Raw genomic sequence first — 18930 nt, forward strand, 5'->3', positions numbered from 1 at the left:
TCCTTCGTCTTTTCCCAATTCCATCGCAAATCTATTCCTGATTCCATCCATATCTGTCCATGATTCCGTTCCAGGTCTATTCCTGATGTGATTCCTGTCTAGTTCTGATTTTATTCTAACTATATCAGACCCAGGTTTAAAGACTCTTACTGGGGGTTTTTTTGTTAACACTTTCATTCAGTCTTTGTGAGAGTTTTTCTTCTTATTTTTTCCATTCTGATTAATATTTTTGGTCAAAATTATTCCATCTTCTGGATAGTTATTTAGGTTAGACGGGTCTACAGATTATCACCACAACAAAAAGTCCTTCCTTTCCCGGAGTTGGACTTCCTATTGGACGGCATTAGAACGTCGGGTTTCCAGAGGCTGCCTTCATTCTTACATACTGGTTTTTTAAAACAATATAAAATAACACACCAGTTGAAGCCATTGAGCATTCAGCAGACCCCCCCTGCCCCGCCGCCCCCCCATTCTCTCACCCGTGTGGTGGTGGCGAACATGTACTTCTCTCTGAGCTGGAAGCTGTCCACCTGCTCCAGGATCACTCTGCGGTTGTGTTCGCTCTGGAAGAAGTCCGTACTGCTCAGAATGGTGGAGACCCCCTGGGGTTCATTCCTCTGGACCAGCACAGTGGTGGGGGGGTCGTAGGGCTCCACGCCCCTAGGATGGGGCAAAGAGAGAAAGTTAGAGGGAGGAAAGAGAACACATCACCTAGAAGAGCCCCGGGCAATAAGAGCATTGACTTTATTTACATTACAAACAGCCAGGAGGATAAAGACGGTGAAATGCTCTACAGATGTGTTATTATGGTCTGTAGATGTAATATATTGGTCTGTAAATGTGATGTTATGGTCTGTATGTGATCAAAAACTGAAGTCTGCCTTAGAAAGCAGCTGTGCCTGAATAAAATAACTACAATATTCGGTTTTTCACTGAAAGATTTTCGAGGTTTTTCCGCCCAGACAAAGAGTCCTTGTTATGTTTTTGCTCTCAAAAATGGCACGGTTTCAAGATAATAAATGTCAACTCAAACGTACAGTCTATCATCATGTTCCGACCTAAAATATCTGTGTCAGCCGTGAAAAACAGCCTGGTCAAACTATTTGAGGCCACGAGTACAGAAGGAGTGGCGTGGAGAGAGGCCACATGAATGAGGGCAGTTCAGCGGGTCTTATCGTGTGCCTTCTAAATCAGTGTGTTTTCCTCCGGAGCTAAACAGAGACGGCAGTGTCTCGGCTCGCCTCGGCCCTCTGTGACTTTCTTTCAAAGGTCTCTGTTGGACTGATGGACCCTGTCTGGGCTGAGAGAGCACGGAAGGCCATTAACAGTCTGCCTCTGTCTGCTCCTCTGAATTAATCTCTGCCACTAACAAACACTTCCGAAAACAGCCCTCACATTCTGATCAGTCACTCCAGAAGGGATTCCCCTTAATGCATCTGAAGAAAAAAAAAACTAACAAATAACCGATTTTAGTTCCTTCTCTCACTCGCAGTAGCAAAAGTACGTTTTTGATACACCATCAGGAGGGATTTCGGCTCATTCCTTCGTCCCGATCTTCTCCAGATCTTTCAGGTTTTTCGTGAGATTGTACTCATACTTTTTCTTCCTCCAGACAGAACAGAGACAGAAGAGATAATACGGTGTCGAGGCTACCCTAGTTTGATTATGTTTTGAACAGTTTGTATATAATACACAGCCAGTATGATGAAAAACAGGCAAAGAAAGGTATATGATGCAGCTTTTAAGTTAAAGACAATCAATCTGGTTGTCAGGAGTAGCAAACAGAGCTGCTGCACGTAAATTAGGCATCAATGGATTGACGGGGACACTGTGTTTCAGGCACTGTTTAGAAAATATTCATTCATTCATTCATTTTCTGACCGCTTCATCCACTCGCGAGGGTCACGGGGAGCTGGAGCCTATCCCAGCTGTCATAGGGCAAACTCCGGGCGCAACGCCAGTGCACCACGGAGTAAATTCTTAAAAATCTTTCTGTGTAAATATATCAAGTTACATCTCCACCACTGCAGCTAATAGACAGGTGTGGTCTATATAGGTACTTTTCTTTTTTAATTTAATCTGGAAATTACAGGTTTTTTTGTCAGTTTCAAATATTCCAGAGATCGCTTTTGTTTTTCTGTCTTGAACAGTGACGCACCAACGATTGTGAACAATGCTATCACTGTTCGGTTGCTAAACAGCCAGATCCCTGAATACCAGATTAAACATATTGACATTACTGCGTAACAGCACCAACATGAAAGGACGTGAAAGGCTGCCAGCTGGTTACAAGCAGGGTTTTATACAAGAGTCTCCTGGTAGGGTTAGAGATCCACACATCATCATCCAAGCTAAGGATGAAGAGCATCCTCAGAAATTAACTGAAGAAACCAGTCATGGATGGACACTTCTGTGAGGACACGAACGCTGGAACCAAAATAAAACACCTTGTTCACCTGAATCTGATCTACCTCCATCTGATCTAAAAAGGAAATCTTTGTGTTCGCACAAACAGAAATGCCTCTTCAGAATGTGATCAGACTACATAGCACCTGATCACGTCCTGCCTGGTCAGTGGAAGAGCTTCACCTTATGAATACTGTAGTCATCAATCCCTATGACAGACCTCAGACTGATCCTGTTGTGCTGTTGAGTGTCAGGAGTTCATTTCCTGTTGTTCTCTTACACAGTCTTAGGCACTGCCTTGCACTGCTTTCATTAAAATTTAAAGTAACTGCTGCAGTAAAGCAAGTAATCACTCATTCAATTGTCTGACTGTTTGTGGGAGTGCTACTACAACAAATCAATGTCAAACTGGTCTGTTCAGGTTGCTAAATAATCTGATCCCTGGCTACCACTGGAATCAACATGCCTCCTCAGAGATATGACCTAGTGTTCTCAGGAAAGGCATGCACGAACCCAAGAAAGGCTGTTGGGACATGAACTCGTAAGGCCGCTGAGACGAGTGGCACCCATGGCGACTGCGGATCTTTTCGTGGCTTTGCTAACTATTAGATGGCTTGCAAACACAACCTTGTTATTGATGGATTTCTTCATTTCCAGAAACTTTTTCCTGCCTCTGAACGATAATACTGATTTTGTGTCTTTGCTGATCTTCTGTCAGTGATTTCTGTGAAGTATGATCGCTTGGTCATTTCTGGTGAATTTAACGTGCATGTCTGCGGCCAATCGAAAACCTTTGGTTAATGATCACTCCTGTGTTTCCAGTCTGTAACTGGCCCAACCAGTGAAATTGGGCATGCCTTACATGTTCTGCTATCTCTGTGTCTTGGTTGTCTATGGAATTGAAATCAGCGAATCAGTACATCTACGACTATCTGCCTGTCTTATTCACTGGTTCTATATCTTGCTCAAGGGTAAACATTCGTAGAATGAATGACAATACTGTTTTCAACATTGACATTGTTGCACCTTTTAAAACGAAATGTACTAAAACACTTATAGAGCCGTGGTTAAATGACTCCACACACTATCAAACGTTGCATGCAGACTTGTTGAGAGAAAGTTGAAAAAAAAGAAACTCCATGTCTCTCTTGAGGTACTTCAACAGTGTCTCTCAGCCAAACAGGGTGCTGATAAGCAGCAAAAAAGGAGTAAAAGTCTAATCTTGTCTCAAAAAACTGTAGCAAACCTTGGCTTCTGTGCAACATCTTGGATTGTCTTGTAAATCTTCCAGAAACCTCTTCCAAACCCTCTATCTGTCTTAGCTTCCTCAATTTTTTCATAGATAATATCTCAACTTCCAAACCAGCCACTTTCTCCTGGGTCTGACTTCATCGCTCCTCATTTGCTTGTTGTCTCTGACCAGTTGGGTCCTTTTTCTCCCTCCTCACTCTTAGGCATAGTTAAACAACTGCAGCCTACGAGCTGTCCCTCTATCCATGACACCTCCATCACACTGTCCCTTCTTCTTCTAGGTCAAGGTGTGTCCCACCTCCCTTTAAACACGCAGCGGTAGAGCTGTTTATAAAACGGAAACATAGTGACCAATCAGCTCTATCAGACTAGAAAATGGTTTTTATGCAGCTCTTATCCACTCTGCTGGAACACAACACTTACGAAAAGTTTGAAACCACATCATCGCACTGAAACAGCCTTGCTAAGAGTTTTTAATGACCATTTTAAAAGTCGACTCAGGAAACTCTGCATCACTATTTCTACTTGATCTCACTGCTGCCTTTAACTCTGTGGATCATGGGATCCTGTTATCTCACCTAGAGACTGACTTGGTTATACGGTGGTTTAAATTCTACCTCACTGACGCAACCTTCTCAATTCACCTTGGACAACAATCCTCAAATACTGCCTTCTTACTTCTGGGGTTCCCCATTGGTCCATTTTGGCTCCACTTTTTTTCCTAATAGATATGCTGCCATTGGGTCAATTTTTTAGGAAATACAACATTCCTTTTCATTTTTTTTGAAGATGATGGACAGACCTATATAACTTTTCAGCCAAATGATTAAGGATTCTGTTTGGTCATGCTAGAAGGTCAAATTGTGGATACGTTGGGTGAGAAAATTTCCTGTATCTTAATGAGAACATCCCAAAATCACTTGGTTAGAAAAGTATACACAGAATGACATCTACACTCCCTAACATCTAACACTGATTGCCAAAAATCTTGTTGTAATGTTTGACAGTGCCCTAAAATTTGACCCAAGTTAGCTCTAAAAAGTAACTGAGGGTCTTGGCAAAAGTTAAATTCTAACTAGACACCTCTGATTTTGAGCAGATAATTCACACTTTTATGACGTCTCGGCTAGACTACTGCATTTTATTTCACCTGGGCATTGCTAAATCACATAATAAATCAACTACACAAGCATGTCTTTTTTCAGGCAGGAAAAAGTGTGAACTCATGTTTAAACTTAAACATATACTCACTTATATTAAATTTAACTTGTAAATTTTTTTTGTTGGTATATTTAAGTTGGTTAAATATGCTTTACAAACAAAGTTTGAGTTGAGTTGAGCTGAGATCTGGATCAACATTGAATCCTGGATGGGACACTGTTCCAGAATGTGTTCAAAGGATCCTCTTGGGACTATTACCAGATTTTATCTGCTAAATTTATGGATCATGTAGTCAAAAATAACCTGATGACATCAGCATCAGTGAGCAGCTTAAGCTACCTCTGGCTGCACGGTCAAACTATTATAAACATGTTTAATGACTTTCTCCAGAGGAATTTAAGGAGATTGATTTTTTTATTTTATAAAGAAATTTTCATTTTTCAATATTGTGATGACCTTCAATTGATTGGTGCTCATATTGTCTTCACGACTGAAACTACAATACCGATTCCTGCATTGACTGACTGACGCATTGCAACCAAAATCAATTCATTTTAAATCAATTAAATTAGTCAATAATTACAGCAATGATATGTAAATTAATAGGATCCATTCACAGCGTTTTAATGTTCTCCTCCAACAATCAATCTAAAAGTTATTTTCCTGAACACACACACACACACACACACACACACACACACACACACACACACACACACACACACTGCTGACAGAGTGAAGGCAAACATGAGCGCCGGTCCTGAGCAGCAGCTTGAATAATGAGGCTGTTCTCCTTCCTCTCCCTAAAGACAAACACTGTCTCACCAGAGTAAACACCTCCAGCCACTGACTCACATCTGAACACAACTACAGGCTGAGCGAACCCGATAAACTGATGCCAGCAGGCCCTGATGGGGGGGCTAAGTGGTTCACAGAGAGGCACAAATTAGAATTTACAAGTGACATCACAGGGACCAAAAACAGGTAACAAAAACAAATCAGTCACCAGCCTGTATTCTGGGGATTGGTCTCAGGATGTCTCAGTCACCTCTGAACATTTCTGCTGGATCACTGATATATCGATCATTAACGTCGTGTGAACAACGCCTCAGAGGAGAGGAAGGTGATATCTGTCGATCTATCTCCACCTCCACCTTCACTGGGATTCGCTTTGTCAGAAGGGAGGAACCACACGACGTCATCCGTCCAATCAGAACAGCGTTCAGGTGACTCCATCTCTCTCTGCTGGTTTGTTCACCAGCAGAGTGATGTGAGATGTTTTCCGTTTATACCATGCAGAGCTCCACAGCATGTTTTCCATGTAGTGAACCGAGCCGTTGTCTTACCAAAAGTAGGTCTTCACATGTTCTTGGATCAACACCCAGGTCTCTCCAAAGTCGTCTGATTTCCACAGCTACAGCAAGGCAGAGAGAGAAAGAGATAGACAGCGTGGGGCGGGGTGGGGTGGGGAGAGGTGGGGGATAGCAAAGCGCACTGTAAAAATGTGGGTCAAGCCTGTTCCTTTATTTTGGCTCTGACACATTTGACAGGAAGAACACTCGAGAGCAGTTTGGCAGCCGACCCAGGGAAACCAAAGATTCTCCAAGGCAGAAGCCCTAGCAACCCATATTTCTCCTCTCGGCTGTGGTGTCAACAAACACTGATTCCACTGAACTGAAGTGATGGTGTCACCACATTTTATACTTCATTCATTCATTTCTCATCCGCTTCTTCCACTTACGCGGGTCACGGGGGTTGCTGGAGCCTATGACATGTTGCCATCACATCGCGGAACCATACGAAAGATGAACAATGAATCAAGCTCACATTCACGTCTACGGACAATTTGGAACCGACCAATCCACATGAAGTGCATGTTTTTGGAGAAAGCCCAGAGAAAACCCTTGCAGACATGGGGACGACATAGAAAATTTCACACAGTACAGGACTTGAAACCAGAACCATCTTGCTGTGAGGCGACATAATGGAACCATCTAGTTCCTCTGAAGGTTCTTCAGAATCTCTATCAAGAGAACTAACGATTACAGGTTTTGGGGTTAAGTACTCTATACCCTTCCAAACATTAACTGTACCTGTTTGTTTGGGTGTGAACTGTCGTAGCCCAGAACCAGGTTGGACCTTCGGCTGTGGAGCAGCAGGTCAGTAGGCTTGAAGGGCAGAGAGAAACCCTGGATGCTCCTACAGAAATCGAAGGTGTTCCACAAGTAGTTGTTGGAGGAGTCTACAAAAAGATACTGAAGGAGAAGAAAATATAGAGTCAAATATTAAACTAAACATCTCCAACATGCATTATTTAAACAGAACTATGACATAATGACTAAGATAACTTTATTGACAGCTTCAAAAGAAAATACAGACATGTGGTTTAGGACTAGAGCTGTAGGATTAGAGCTGCATCATTAGAGCCATAGGAGTAGTAGGTAGGACTAGAACTGTATCACTAGAGCTGTAGGACTAGAACTGTAGAACTAGAGCTGTAGAACTAGACCTGTGAAACTACAGCTGTAGGACTAGACCTGTGAGATTAGAGCTGTATCACTAGAGCTGTAGGATTAGAACTGTACGACTAGAGCTGTAGGACTAGACCTGTGAGACTAGAGCTGTAGGCTCAGCGGTAGAGTGGACGTCTTATGACCAGACATCGCCCAGACATCGGTGGATCGATTCCCTCTCCCGCCAGACATCCTCAGAGTGTGAGCTCACTGTGGGAGGTGTCAGCTCACTTCCCGGCCACTGCCGAGGGCGCCGACCGAAGTCGCTGCCCTTCACTGCCTCCAAATGTACTGTTTGTTGTGTTTACTAATTGCGTGCTCACAGGCCCCTTGTGTGTTGTGGTTGTGTTTCAGGGCCCTGCTAACAACTCTGTGTCCAACACAAAGATATGTATATGCATGGAGTGTAAAAAGTAATTTCCCCCGTAGGGTATTGATAAGGTGGATCTACTTCTCCTTCTTCTTCTTCTAGAGCTGTAGAACTAGACCTGTGAGACTAGAGCTGTATAGAACTGGACCTGTAAGATTAGAGCTGCAAGACTAGTGCTGTAGAACAAAAAGAAGAAGAAGACTTTATTGATCCCCTTGGGGAAATTGTTAATTTTTCACTCATGGTTAGTATATTTTTGAAAAATGTATGTGTCCCTGAAACAAACACACACAAGGGTCCTGTAGGAATGCAAAGTATATACAATGGGAGGGTGAGTGACGGGCAGCTCCTTCATTATGTTACCCAATTGAGCAGCCTGTGTGGGGTGGGTGCCTTGCTCAGGGGCACCTCGGCAGTGCTCAAGAAGTGAACTGACGCCTCCCACTGCCAGTTCACACTCCAAATGTTTTGACTTATCAACGAGAGGCGGGGGACATTCTGTGCGCAACGCCAGTACACTGCAGAGCCACATGAAAGACGAACACACGCACACACTCACACCTATGGACAATTTGGAAATGACCAATTCACCTGAGGTGGTTTTGGAGGTGGGAGGAAGCCGGAGAACCCGGAGAGAACTCATGCAGACACGGGGAGAACATACAAACTCCGCACAGAACTGGACTCGAACTCGGATCCGTCTTGTTATTAGATCACTGACTTTGGATGACAAAGCATTTTCAACTAATGAAATTTGATCTAGTGGATATTTAAAGAGGAAGCAGTTGACATACGTCTGTCTTCAGCTCAGCTCTAAAAGACTCTCTGGGCTGACAGAAGGTGATTCCTCTGCCCAACCTCTATGTGACCAGCACTACATGTATTTCTTCATCTCTGTTCAGCCCTTCTTACTTTCTCCAACTCTGTTCATCAGTACAACTCATTCACAAAGAGGGTCAGACAGACTGAACTCTTTCAAGCACACCCCACATTTACAAAAGGACTCTTTAGTCAAAAGGTTTCCGTTTCTTCAGAACAAACTTTCTAGAACTGAAACTGTTCCTTGTATTACAGAAAAGCAACCAAGCAATACCTCCACTATGTTTAACCGGTTAGTCGGTAGTTCAGTGGGTCGGTTGGTTGGTTGGTTGGATGGTTGGACGGAACAAATCAATCAGAGTAAAGTTAAAGATCCAGGATTTTTTTATAAAAGATGAAAATGAAGAAAATTATACTCCAACTACTAATCCAGTTACCATTCAAGTTCATGTTTGTGGAAAGAAGGCATATGGACCAGACTACAAGAAATTAATTAATACAGCTCTGGATCTATTCTCTTCCTTTGCAGTATTGAAATGTACCCCATTAATTTCCAAGTATAATTGTATCCTCGATTTTAAGTAGAAGAGTATTCCAAAAAAAATGTGACAGAAAAACTGGGAAAGTTTTAAAATCTTACAAAGGACCTGATCAGACTATTCCAGAGGTGATACATGATGGCATGAACTTTATCAGCATCAGTCGGTGCAGTTTGATCACTGACTCACCCTCCTGTTATCTGCAGGGCTGTGGTAGAACTGGGAGATAACCTGCTCGCTGCCATCTTTGGATTTAACAGCTGGTAGTTTGAACTTGTCAGAGATGAGGGTGAATGTTGTCCCGTAGTCGTAGGACATGTAAACCTGGACACAAAGAAGAGATAGGGTCAGTAAATTCACCTTGTGTTCACTGCATGCTGTATTTTCAAGATACATACAACAATTCGATGTATATATGTGTCTATGTGCAATAACCCCTCGCGTATTTGAACATAAAAACGCATAGCTTCACCTCAATGCTGATTTTTAGTAGGAAGTCATGTGATACCGTATGCACATTCTATTGGCTAAGAGCATCCGCAAGTGCGCTACGTTCCATAAACATCTAAATTATGGTAAATAATAAGAAATAGTTCGTTGCTATATCAAAGAATTTCATTTTTGCGGGTGGTTCCTGGAATGCAATAACTGCGAGTAACGAGGGATGACTGTATATCGTATAGAAGCTCTCAGTCCTCATGAAGCTGAAAGTACAGGACTAAACACTCTGCTGCTACATCATTCACGAGACATATTTCAAACATCTCTTAAACTATCTGAACCATCCCATGGTTTGACTTCTTTAGTCAGTTCTGAAAGCTGATGAAGACTGCAACAGCAAATAGTCCAAACCACAAAATGAAGATATTCTACGTTCTTTCGCTGTCCTCAGATTTGTGGAGGTGTGTGTTTGTGTTTGTGTGTGTGAGTGTATGTGTGTGTGAAAGAGAGAGTTAGTTAGCAGATGGTGGGTTTAATGTGTGAGTCATCAACCACCAGTGTGACCAAACACTTTCTGCCATGCTGCTGCTGACGGAGACGCTGGGGTGGAGACGGAGAACTGGACCTGAGGTTCTAACACACGTTCTGGTCTGGTTGTGTTCAAGGTTACTTACAGAGCTGGACTTGGGGCCGGTGGCCCCTGCACTGCCCCGGGCCAACGCCACGATGACATTGCTCTTCTCTCCGGCCCAGTGCACCACCATCTGGTTGTGAGAGTCGTTCAGGTCGACCTGCAGCACAAAGTAGGAAGGGCTTGAAGGTGGATTCACACACACACACACACATACACACACACACAATAACTCCACATACACATAATAGCTGTGGTGATTTGACTCGGTGGTGCAGTGGGTAGCGCTGTCACTGAACAGCAAGGCGGTGCCTGGTTCGCTCTGTGTGGAGTTTATATGTTCTCCCCGTGTCTGCGTGGGTTCTCTCCGGGTTCTCCGGCTTCCTCCCACCACCAGAAATATGTGTTTTAGATTAATTGTCCGGTCCCAAATTGCCCATTGTGTTTGAGTGTGTGCATGTATGTATGTCTGTGTCTCTGTGTGGCTTCACTGTGCACTGGCGTAGCACCCGGAGTGTCCCCCGCCTTACGCCCTAAGCCACCGTGATAGGCTCCAGCTCCCACGCGACCCGCTACAGCGGATAAAGCAGTACAGTAATCCCATCAACACGCACGGCTTCACCACATCGCGGATTAGTAAGTAGTCACGTGATAGCGTACGTGCATTCTATTGGCTGACGGCATGCAGAAGTGCGCTGCGTTCTCTGAGTGTCAAAAGACACAAAAGTGCTTTAAACAGTCTATCAGAGTGTGGGAAAAGGTAATAGAGATAGAAGGTGGTTTAATATCAGTATGGGGAGGGTTCAGAAACGTTTAAATTACCCAAAATAATAAAATAAATAGTTCATCGCTCTATCCCGGAATTTAGTTTTTGCGCTTGGTTCCTGATTAACCGCGAGTAACGAGGGATTACTGTAACAGAAAACGGATGGACGGATTTGACTCGCTGGCTAACAGCGAGCTGCTGCTACGTGACGACACGCTGCTGTGTCACTGTCTGGAAGACACTTTGGAAGACACACAGCGAGCGCTGCAGAAAAGCTGCTGTCATCGTGAACACAGTGAGGCCATGACTCAGCAGGCGTAGCTAATCATGTTACGTAAGCAACGCTATCAGTTTTAAGCATCGGTGTGTGAGGCCAGAGAGCATGCCTCCAGCAAACTGACGTTTTATTCCACAGAAGAACACACTGATGACATAATGGCATGTAGACGTAGATGTCTGCCTTGTGATCCAAATTCAACATCGGCCTGATCTGTTCTCGCCTCCATGTCTGCCCTGGATCGGCACTGAAGCCTTGTGGACGCAGGTGACCTGAGAGTTCAGGTCACGTCTTCCTCAGAAGAATGTGCTACACAAACAACACTTGTGGGACGGACCGAGTCGTCAAAGTTAGTTGATAATGTCATGATAACACCGTGTACACAGCTCCAACCCGCGGCTCTAGAGCTGCATGTCGCTCTCTAGCGCCACCCTAGTGGCTCCCTGGAGCTTTTTCAAAAATGTATGAAAATGGAAAATTCTGGGGAGGATTTTTATGTTGTTGTAGAAAGACAAGCCTGACAAACACTCTCAGATCTCTTGCTTATACAACAAAGTCCGCTAGCTGCCCAGGGGGCAGGTTTTGCTTTGCTTTGCTTCTTGTTTAGAACATGTGAAAACATTTCTGAAAAGCCGAACTGCTGGGAAAAACTGCCCTTCATGGTGGATATGACAATTCACCTAAACATGCTCAATAAAAGTCTCCAGGAGCAGAAACACCGTTTTGTCACTGGAGCTCAAGCTTCACCAGGGCTTCAACGTTTTTGCAGCTCAAAAACAGATTTGATTTTAGGTTTTTTGACACAATACGGCTCTTTGAACATTTTGGGTTGCAGACCACTATTCTATAAGGATGCACACATGTGAAGTAATGCAACAACCTGCTGCTCATGCAAACTCTCAATTTCTAGAACTACAGTATTTCCATCTGTTCAGCCTCGTCGTCCCCACCGCTGCCCTCCTTGGGTCTTTGAGTGATGATTCTGTGGGAGGTTACAGGGTGAACGACACACAACTCTGGCCACCATCGGCTGAGGTGAAATACTACATCTGCTACCACAGAAAAAGGAAGTGGGTGACACCTCAGCGCTGCCACCTGAACAGGAAGTTTAATTCTGTTGGGTGTGAAACACTTCCCTGAGAGTGTCTGGTATCGCAGCATTCTTGGGCCTGTTGTGTTGACAACATGAGCCTCAGATCAGGTCTTGGCTGCTGCTGTGTTGTAACACACGCAGTTGAACCTGTTTCTTCTTGATACACCTCTTATTTTTTGATCTTCCTTCCCCTGGGCTGTCTCTCTGAAAACCAATGCTACCTCTCAAGCTGAACTTTTGCAGCCATAAATCGCTGAATTTTCGGCCCCATTGGCCGTGGTAAGTGCCGGCACTTCTAGAGACTGACACAGCTGAATTCAAAAACTGATGACATTCAGATAAAAACTAGACTGCAGTAAATGCAGCATGGGAGTCAACACTCCCTAAGGGCTGGATGCAGAGGACCACTGGTCATATGTAGCCGCTCAAAATGCAGACACACACATTCTCTCACAGGGATAATTAATAGATTAATCGATGATGGAGCCCTATTGACATACCGCATTGTTTCCACCCACCTAGATATTGCCTGCATCCCCTTATGTTAACAGAACTTTGTGTCAGGACCCAAACAGAGAAGCTTTTCTCTGTGCAGCTGAGAAACTGGTTGCAATCTTCCTGGATCCAAACCGGAATCTTCTGGGCTCATCTTGCTGCAGGTTTCTACTGGCTGTCTGGCAGCAGCTAATCATGCATCTCATGAATGTATTTTTATTATTCGGTGTGAAACCGGTGCCAGCTCAACATTTTCTTTGGCAGTGTTTAGTACAGTTGAAGCGTATTACAACAGCAGAGTGTTCCTCTGAAGCCAGAGCCTGGTCTGGATGTGATGCTGCAGCCGCTCAGACATGAATCATCACAGGATGAATAATGGAGGTGAATCCTACACCGTCAGCCAACACAGGTCAAGAAACTCAATGCTGAAGCTTTCCCACCATTCTGGGATTATTTCAAGTCTTTGCATGATCAGGCCTCAAGATATTCAGCACACAAACAGAGGGCTGACTCCTGTCTCTTGCACTCCATCATCCCTTCTATCACTCTGGTGTCCTACTGGCATCATGGAGGAGGTCTGACTTCTGTCTAGTACAACCAAGGAGGGCAGCAATGCAATAACACGTGTGGCATTAGCTTAGATTCCTCCAATCTCCCCACTCTGAGCTGTCCATTATTCATCTGGAAGCGTCGTGGCCAGGCAAACCCACCTCAAACAATGACATCACCTCAGCAGGGCTGGCAGCAGGCTGAGACTCCCTGTCTCTGCCTTGATAAGTCAGCCGGAGCTAAAACTCTGTCCTCAGAGGAGCCAGCCACAGGGTGGGGCCTGAGATCTCCCATTGGTAGACTGATCACCAGGAATGGTAGTTATGTTACAGTGCACCAATGAAATGTCAGCATGGACAACATCTTTTCAGGGAAACAAAGCATGCTGTGATTCGGCTTTGATGGATTTTATTCAGGTGTCAAAAGGGAGCCCAAAAATTTTACAGACAATCAACATTGCTTGCGGTGTGGGCATCTGACAGAGCTGAGACAACCAAACATTTACAATATTTGCCGCACTGTAAGGCACACTGGATTATGAGGCACACCTTCAATGAATGGCCTATTTTAAAAACTGTTTACACTAGAATAGGGCGCATTATGAGGTGCATAGAGTAGAAACTACTGTAACGGCTGTGGTTGGGTTATGCGTCCACTAGATTGAGCTGCGCTAAAGGGATTGCATACACATTTCTGCAGCCTTTTCTCAAATTTCAAGAGCCAATTCACTGCTAGCCAAAGGTACCAGGCATGCTACAAGTGATTCACAAATGTGGTTGACACCTGAAACAGCAGGTAACTGTGGAGAACAGGAGCGCAGCTTAGACTTGTGTATTCTGTCTGGGCTGCTAACCAGATAGGCAACAGCGTGGGGGTTGAGGTTAGAGCTGAAAGCTGAGTACTCATCTGAGAACTCATCATTGATGGGTGGCCTTTTTTAAAACTGTTTTTGTATATAAGGCGCACTGGATTATAAGGCGCTGTTGGTTTTTGAGAAAATTAAAGGCATTTAGGTGCGCCATATACTGCAGAAAGTACTGCGCACTTTTTGCCAATGATCAAGTCATTGCAGATGATAAGGCCAGTCGAACTGAATATGAATATGAAAAGACTTGAATAAATAGAAGCTCAACTCCAACAACGCCTGCCATTTACAAGTCTGCATCACCTTTATCTTTACGGTCCTGGCCTGAAACACCAGCTGCTCTCACAGGTAGGTAGCAGGTATATGACAGCAGATGTGATGCTTGAACGGACAACACAGATTCCATGATGGCGTCTGGAGATCTGGGGCTACTGGAACTGAGCATCAGGGTGCCACTGTTCCCAACTTGATGATGAGAGCTGGGACTGTGGGTTGAGCCTGTCAATTATTACATCATCACCTGACTGCAATTATTCTGCATGAGTGTTACAAAAGACTTCCATTCATTCAGAACGTCTGATGTGTGACGTCATCTGTTTGCACAGAGTGGAGAATGAAATGAGCCTTTAGCTCGACTGGCTGCCGCTCTGGAGGTGATTAGCTTCTGATGAGCATCGACTGATGTCAGCATCATAGAGCCTTCACTGACTGGACAAACACCAATGACACCAATAGCTATTGCTGCTTCAGATCCTGCATCAGTGTCTTTAGTTAATAATGTGATCGGACTCACACAGTAATAGTAGATAGCACTGATTCTTTTCTGGGTAGTCTTTACTGATTTAAAAAAAACAAGGTGAAAACTCATTACAAAATAATAACTGTCATAAACAACATCTGAATGGGACATGGCCTGAAGCTGTGCCACATAAAAATGTCTCAACAACAGCTGCACCAAGTTAGCCAGACAAAAACAAATGAGCATGAAGGAATAAACTGCAGCTTAGTGCTGAGTTACACACACACACACACACACACACACACACACACACACACACACACACACACACACACACACACACACACACACACACACACACACACACACACACACACACACACACACTTGTTAAGGAAAACTATGGTCCAGCTTTCAGCTCCTCTCCAGGATCCCAAAGGTCTGATGGGCCCTCTTCTTTAAATGGTCTCTAGTGCCAGGTTGAGCTGCCATGATGCAATCTCCTCATACTGTGCCCTTTGACCTCACTCTGTGTCTTTTGCGTTTATTGTAATGATACTGGCGGGACACTGAGGAGAATGACTTATAACAGGTCAACTGTTTACGCTAACTAACCATCTATTCTTTGTGGTCTTGTGTGGGTTCTGGCACTGGTCAAGTGGATGGATATTTTCATAACTATTGGCTACCATTATTGTTACTTGCAAATAAGTGGCTCAGTAAACACACTGAACGTATTTGAAAGTGTTCTCCATGGCTGATAACAATCAGAGAACCCCTAGAAAAAGAGCCTGATGCACTGATTTACTTTCTGGCGCTTTTCAAATGCAGATTAAAGTTAAAATGGTTTTGACTTTTGAGAGCGAGGTGCAGAGTTTGAAATACTCCTCCCATTAATGCCATGTGTGCTTGATGTGACCTGAACTCAAGGACCGACATTAGTAAATCTTTATCTGCGTTATTAACCACAAATTATTTAGCAATCACACTAGAAAGGAGCCTCTGACCCCCTCAGGGCAGAATGGCACGAAAGTCTCTGAAACACTCAAAACAAACACGAGGTGCACCTGGTTATATTATAAATTAAATATCATTATATTCTGGTTATCTTATACATTAAATTTTGTTATTTATTGGATATATTACACATTAAATATTGATGTATTGTATACTGATTATGTCATGCAATAAAAACATTAATATACTGATTATGTTCTACATTAAATATTGTTATTTACTGGTTATGTTATAAGTTAAATATTGTTATACTATATTGGTTATGTTATACATTAAATACACCTAAGTACTTATTATTTTGTACATTTAACATATTTATATACTTGTTAAACATTACATACTGTTATACATTAAATTTGATATATACAAATGAATTTACTTGTTATGTTATACATTATTGTTATACTGTATACTGGTTATGTTATATATGATATGTTATATACTGGTTAATTGCTTGTGGGGATCAATAAAGTAAATCTGTCTCTCCTTGTCATTTCACCCTGACTTATCCAGCCCAATGACGGTTGCAATCACACATCAAGCCAGGTCGCTTCCCCGCAGATTAATCAATAGGTGTATAATTAATTAGTTTATTGTAGCTGCCATACAATCATGCCATTACCTCTCTGCCTGAGCCACAGTCTGACCACTACAAGCCAACAGGGACAGGAAGCTGAGGAAAAACACTTAAGCGTTTATTAAAAACCTCCGTCACACTGGTCAGTGCCGGTGAAACCTGATCCTCTCTGGGGGGGGGGTTGTCCTATTGGATGTGTTTGGATGGGTGTCACCAGATGAGGAACCAGCGGTCAGCGTGACACAGCATGATGACGAGTGATAAAGCACAACTCTTTCTTTCCCTCCTGGGTGTGACCACCAACGACTTCCACTAATCACCTGTTTTTGACTTCTCTGTCTGGCCCTTGAGAGACCACAGGTTTCATATCCCTACAAGTTTTCTGATGCAACCTGCAGCCCAGAACTACAGATATCCATATTAATACAACATCTACATGCCTTTGACTAAAGCAAACACCTGAAGACTCGCCCCTATTTTTTTTAAACATCTTCCATTATTTGTAGAAAACAATGCTTGAGGCATGGGTCTATTTACTTTTCAAACATCCAGATAGTATTTATGTTAAAACCAGTCAACTGGTTCCTAGACCAGTTCAGCACAGAGTTCATAATGTCTTACTTTCATTCTCCACCAACAACTAAATGTTGTTGTAGGCAGTCGCGCTTCACTGAGGCTGTTGGAGTTTATTTGAAGCTTCATTACACATTTTCCAAGGTGGTGCAGTTAGTGTTTGGTATCTACATGATGCAAGAAGGCTGGGGGGAGAGCTCAGGTCTGTGAAGCACATCCCACCACTGGAGGTACCGTCGAAAAAAATTATAAATTCATCTGCACCACTGCCAACACCCGGAGACACAGCAACAGCACACACACGACGCCCATCAAGTGACCATCAACATGACATTAACCAGGATTCTAGTGTGTCCAGCTGGCCAGGTCAGGACAGAATTCAGACAAACAGCAGCTGCTGAACTGAAACAAAATACTGTGTTTGCGCCACAAAAGCCAGTCTGGGCAGTCTGTGCAGCCTGGAATGACCTGAATGAATGATAGCATGCAGCATTCAGAAACCAAAGTCACCACTTCCTTGTGCTAATTAACACTGACACACACACATTGACACACACACACACACACACACAGCTGAGCCTTACATGTCTGAATGCTCTGCTGACTCCACTTCAGGTGGTTCTACTGGAAACATGGATCTGAATACTCTACATCACATGTGTAAAACTCAAGGCACAGGGGCCGAGTGTGGCCCTCCACAACATTTTATGTGGCCCGCCAGAGCATAAAAGGTGTCTAAAAATAAATACAGTGCGTATCAACGCTCGCGACTTCACCTCATTGTAGATTTTTCATAGGCAGTCACGTGATACCGTACGCGCTTTCTATTGGCTGATGGCATCCGGAAGTGTGCTACGTCCAATCAGTCTCGGACTTACGTGAGACACTAAAGTGCTTTAAACAGTCGGTAAAGGTGTGGGGAAAGGTAATACAGATAGAAGGCTTAATATCAGTATGGGCAGGTTCATAAACGTTTAAATTACCATATATAATAAGATAAATAATTTGTCATTCTATCGCGGAATTCGATAATCGCATGTGGTTCCTGGACCGTGAGGAACGAGGGCGCACTGTAGGTCAAAAGTGTGCTTTGACCGAAATTACATTACCCACAATGCCGTAATTTAGCCCATTTTAACTCTGACAAAAGCGTGTTGAACAAAGTTAATGTCCTAACTTGTGTCAGATGTTACTTTTCTTTGTTCACTTGAATAGTTTGATGGAGTTCTGTGGGTTACATAACCTAACAAATTAAAAGGATTTATGTTATAACAGAGAAACAAACACACAGTGTAACTGTAATGTTTGTAACTTGAATAATTAATAAATTCAGAGGTATTTAACATTAAGGAGTAGTTACATTGATTCTACAATACTTTGAGTTACATTTAGCTACATTTATTAGTTACATCGGGCCCTTTGAGGACAGCCGTGATGCTCAAGTGGCCCTCGGTGAGAATGAGTTTGACACCCCTACTCTACATCCTCTGTTCCTACCAGGTAGACTTTAAATCCACCTTCACCCAGCTGGAACATGAAGCCCAGGTGAGACATGACACACACCGGTGCAGGTGTCAGTGGAGGATGGGATCTCCATTGACTCCTCTTGATGGAGTCATCTAGTATGAAAGCCAGAGTCTACCCAACACTTGGGGCACCCCTCTGCCTGCTGAGCCGGAGGTGAACCCCTCACCTTATGTCGTCACAGACGCAGTGCTTTGTTTCCGTGTTCACCTGGCTGTAAAAACAACAACAACAACAACAACAACAAGAGTTGTAGAGTTTTCCAGATAGTTGGGTGTTAACGTGGTGTTTGCAGCAGCAGCTGGTTTTCTGTCCGCCGGTGTA

The 18930-nt window shown here is 43.5% G+C and overlaps 1 protein-coding gene across 3 annotated transcripts in view; it reads right to left on the reverse strand.

The window, feature by feature from the left end:
• Positions 1 to 18930, reverse strand: part of sorl1 (sortilin-related receptor, L(DLR class) A repeats containing) — a 58229-nt gene that overhangs the window by 38831 nt on the left and 468 nt on the right. For all 3 annotated transcript variants that reach the window (XR_011035558.1, XM_068317238.1, XM_068317237.1), the window contains exons 2-6: positions 10175 to 10291; positions 9249 to 9383; positions 6912 to 7073; positions 6165 to 6232; positions 480 to 660 (exon numbers count right to left, since the gene is read on the reverse strand). Coding sequence is in view for 2 of the 3 variants with exons in the window: in XM_068317238.1 (XP_068173339.1) it covers positions 480 to 660; positions 6165 to 6232; positions 6912 to 7073; positions 9249 to 9383; positions 10175 to 10291 (663 nt within the window). In the remaining variant the exon portion in view is untranslated. The remainder of the gene's footprint in view (positions 1 to 479; positions 661 to 6164; positions 6233 to 6911; positions 7074 to 9248; positions 9384 to 10174; positions 10292 to 18930) is intronic.

The sequence above is a fragment of the Antennarius striatus genome, chromosome 6 (assembly GCF_040054535.1).
Source record: "Antennarius striatus isolate MH-2024 chromosome 6, ASM4005453v1, whole genome shotgun sequence".
NCBI lineage: Eukaryota > Metazoa > Chordata > Actinopteri > Lophiiformes > Antennariidae > Antennarius > Antennarius striatus.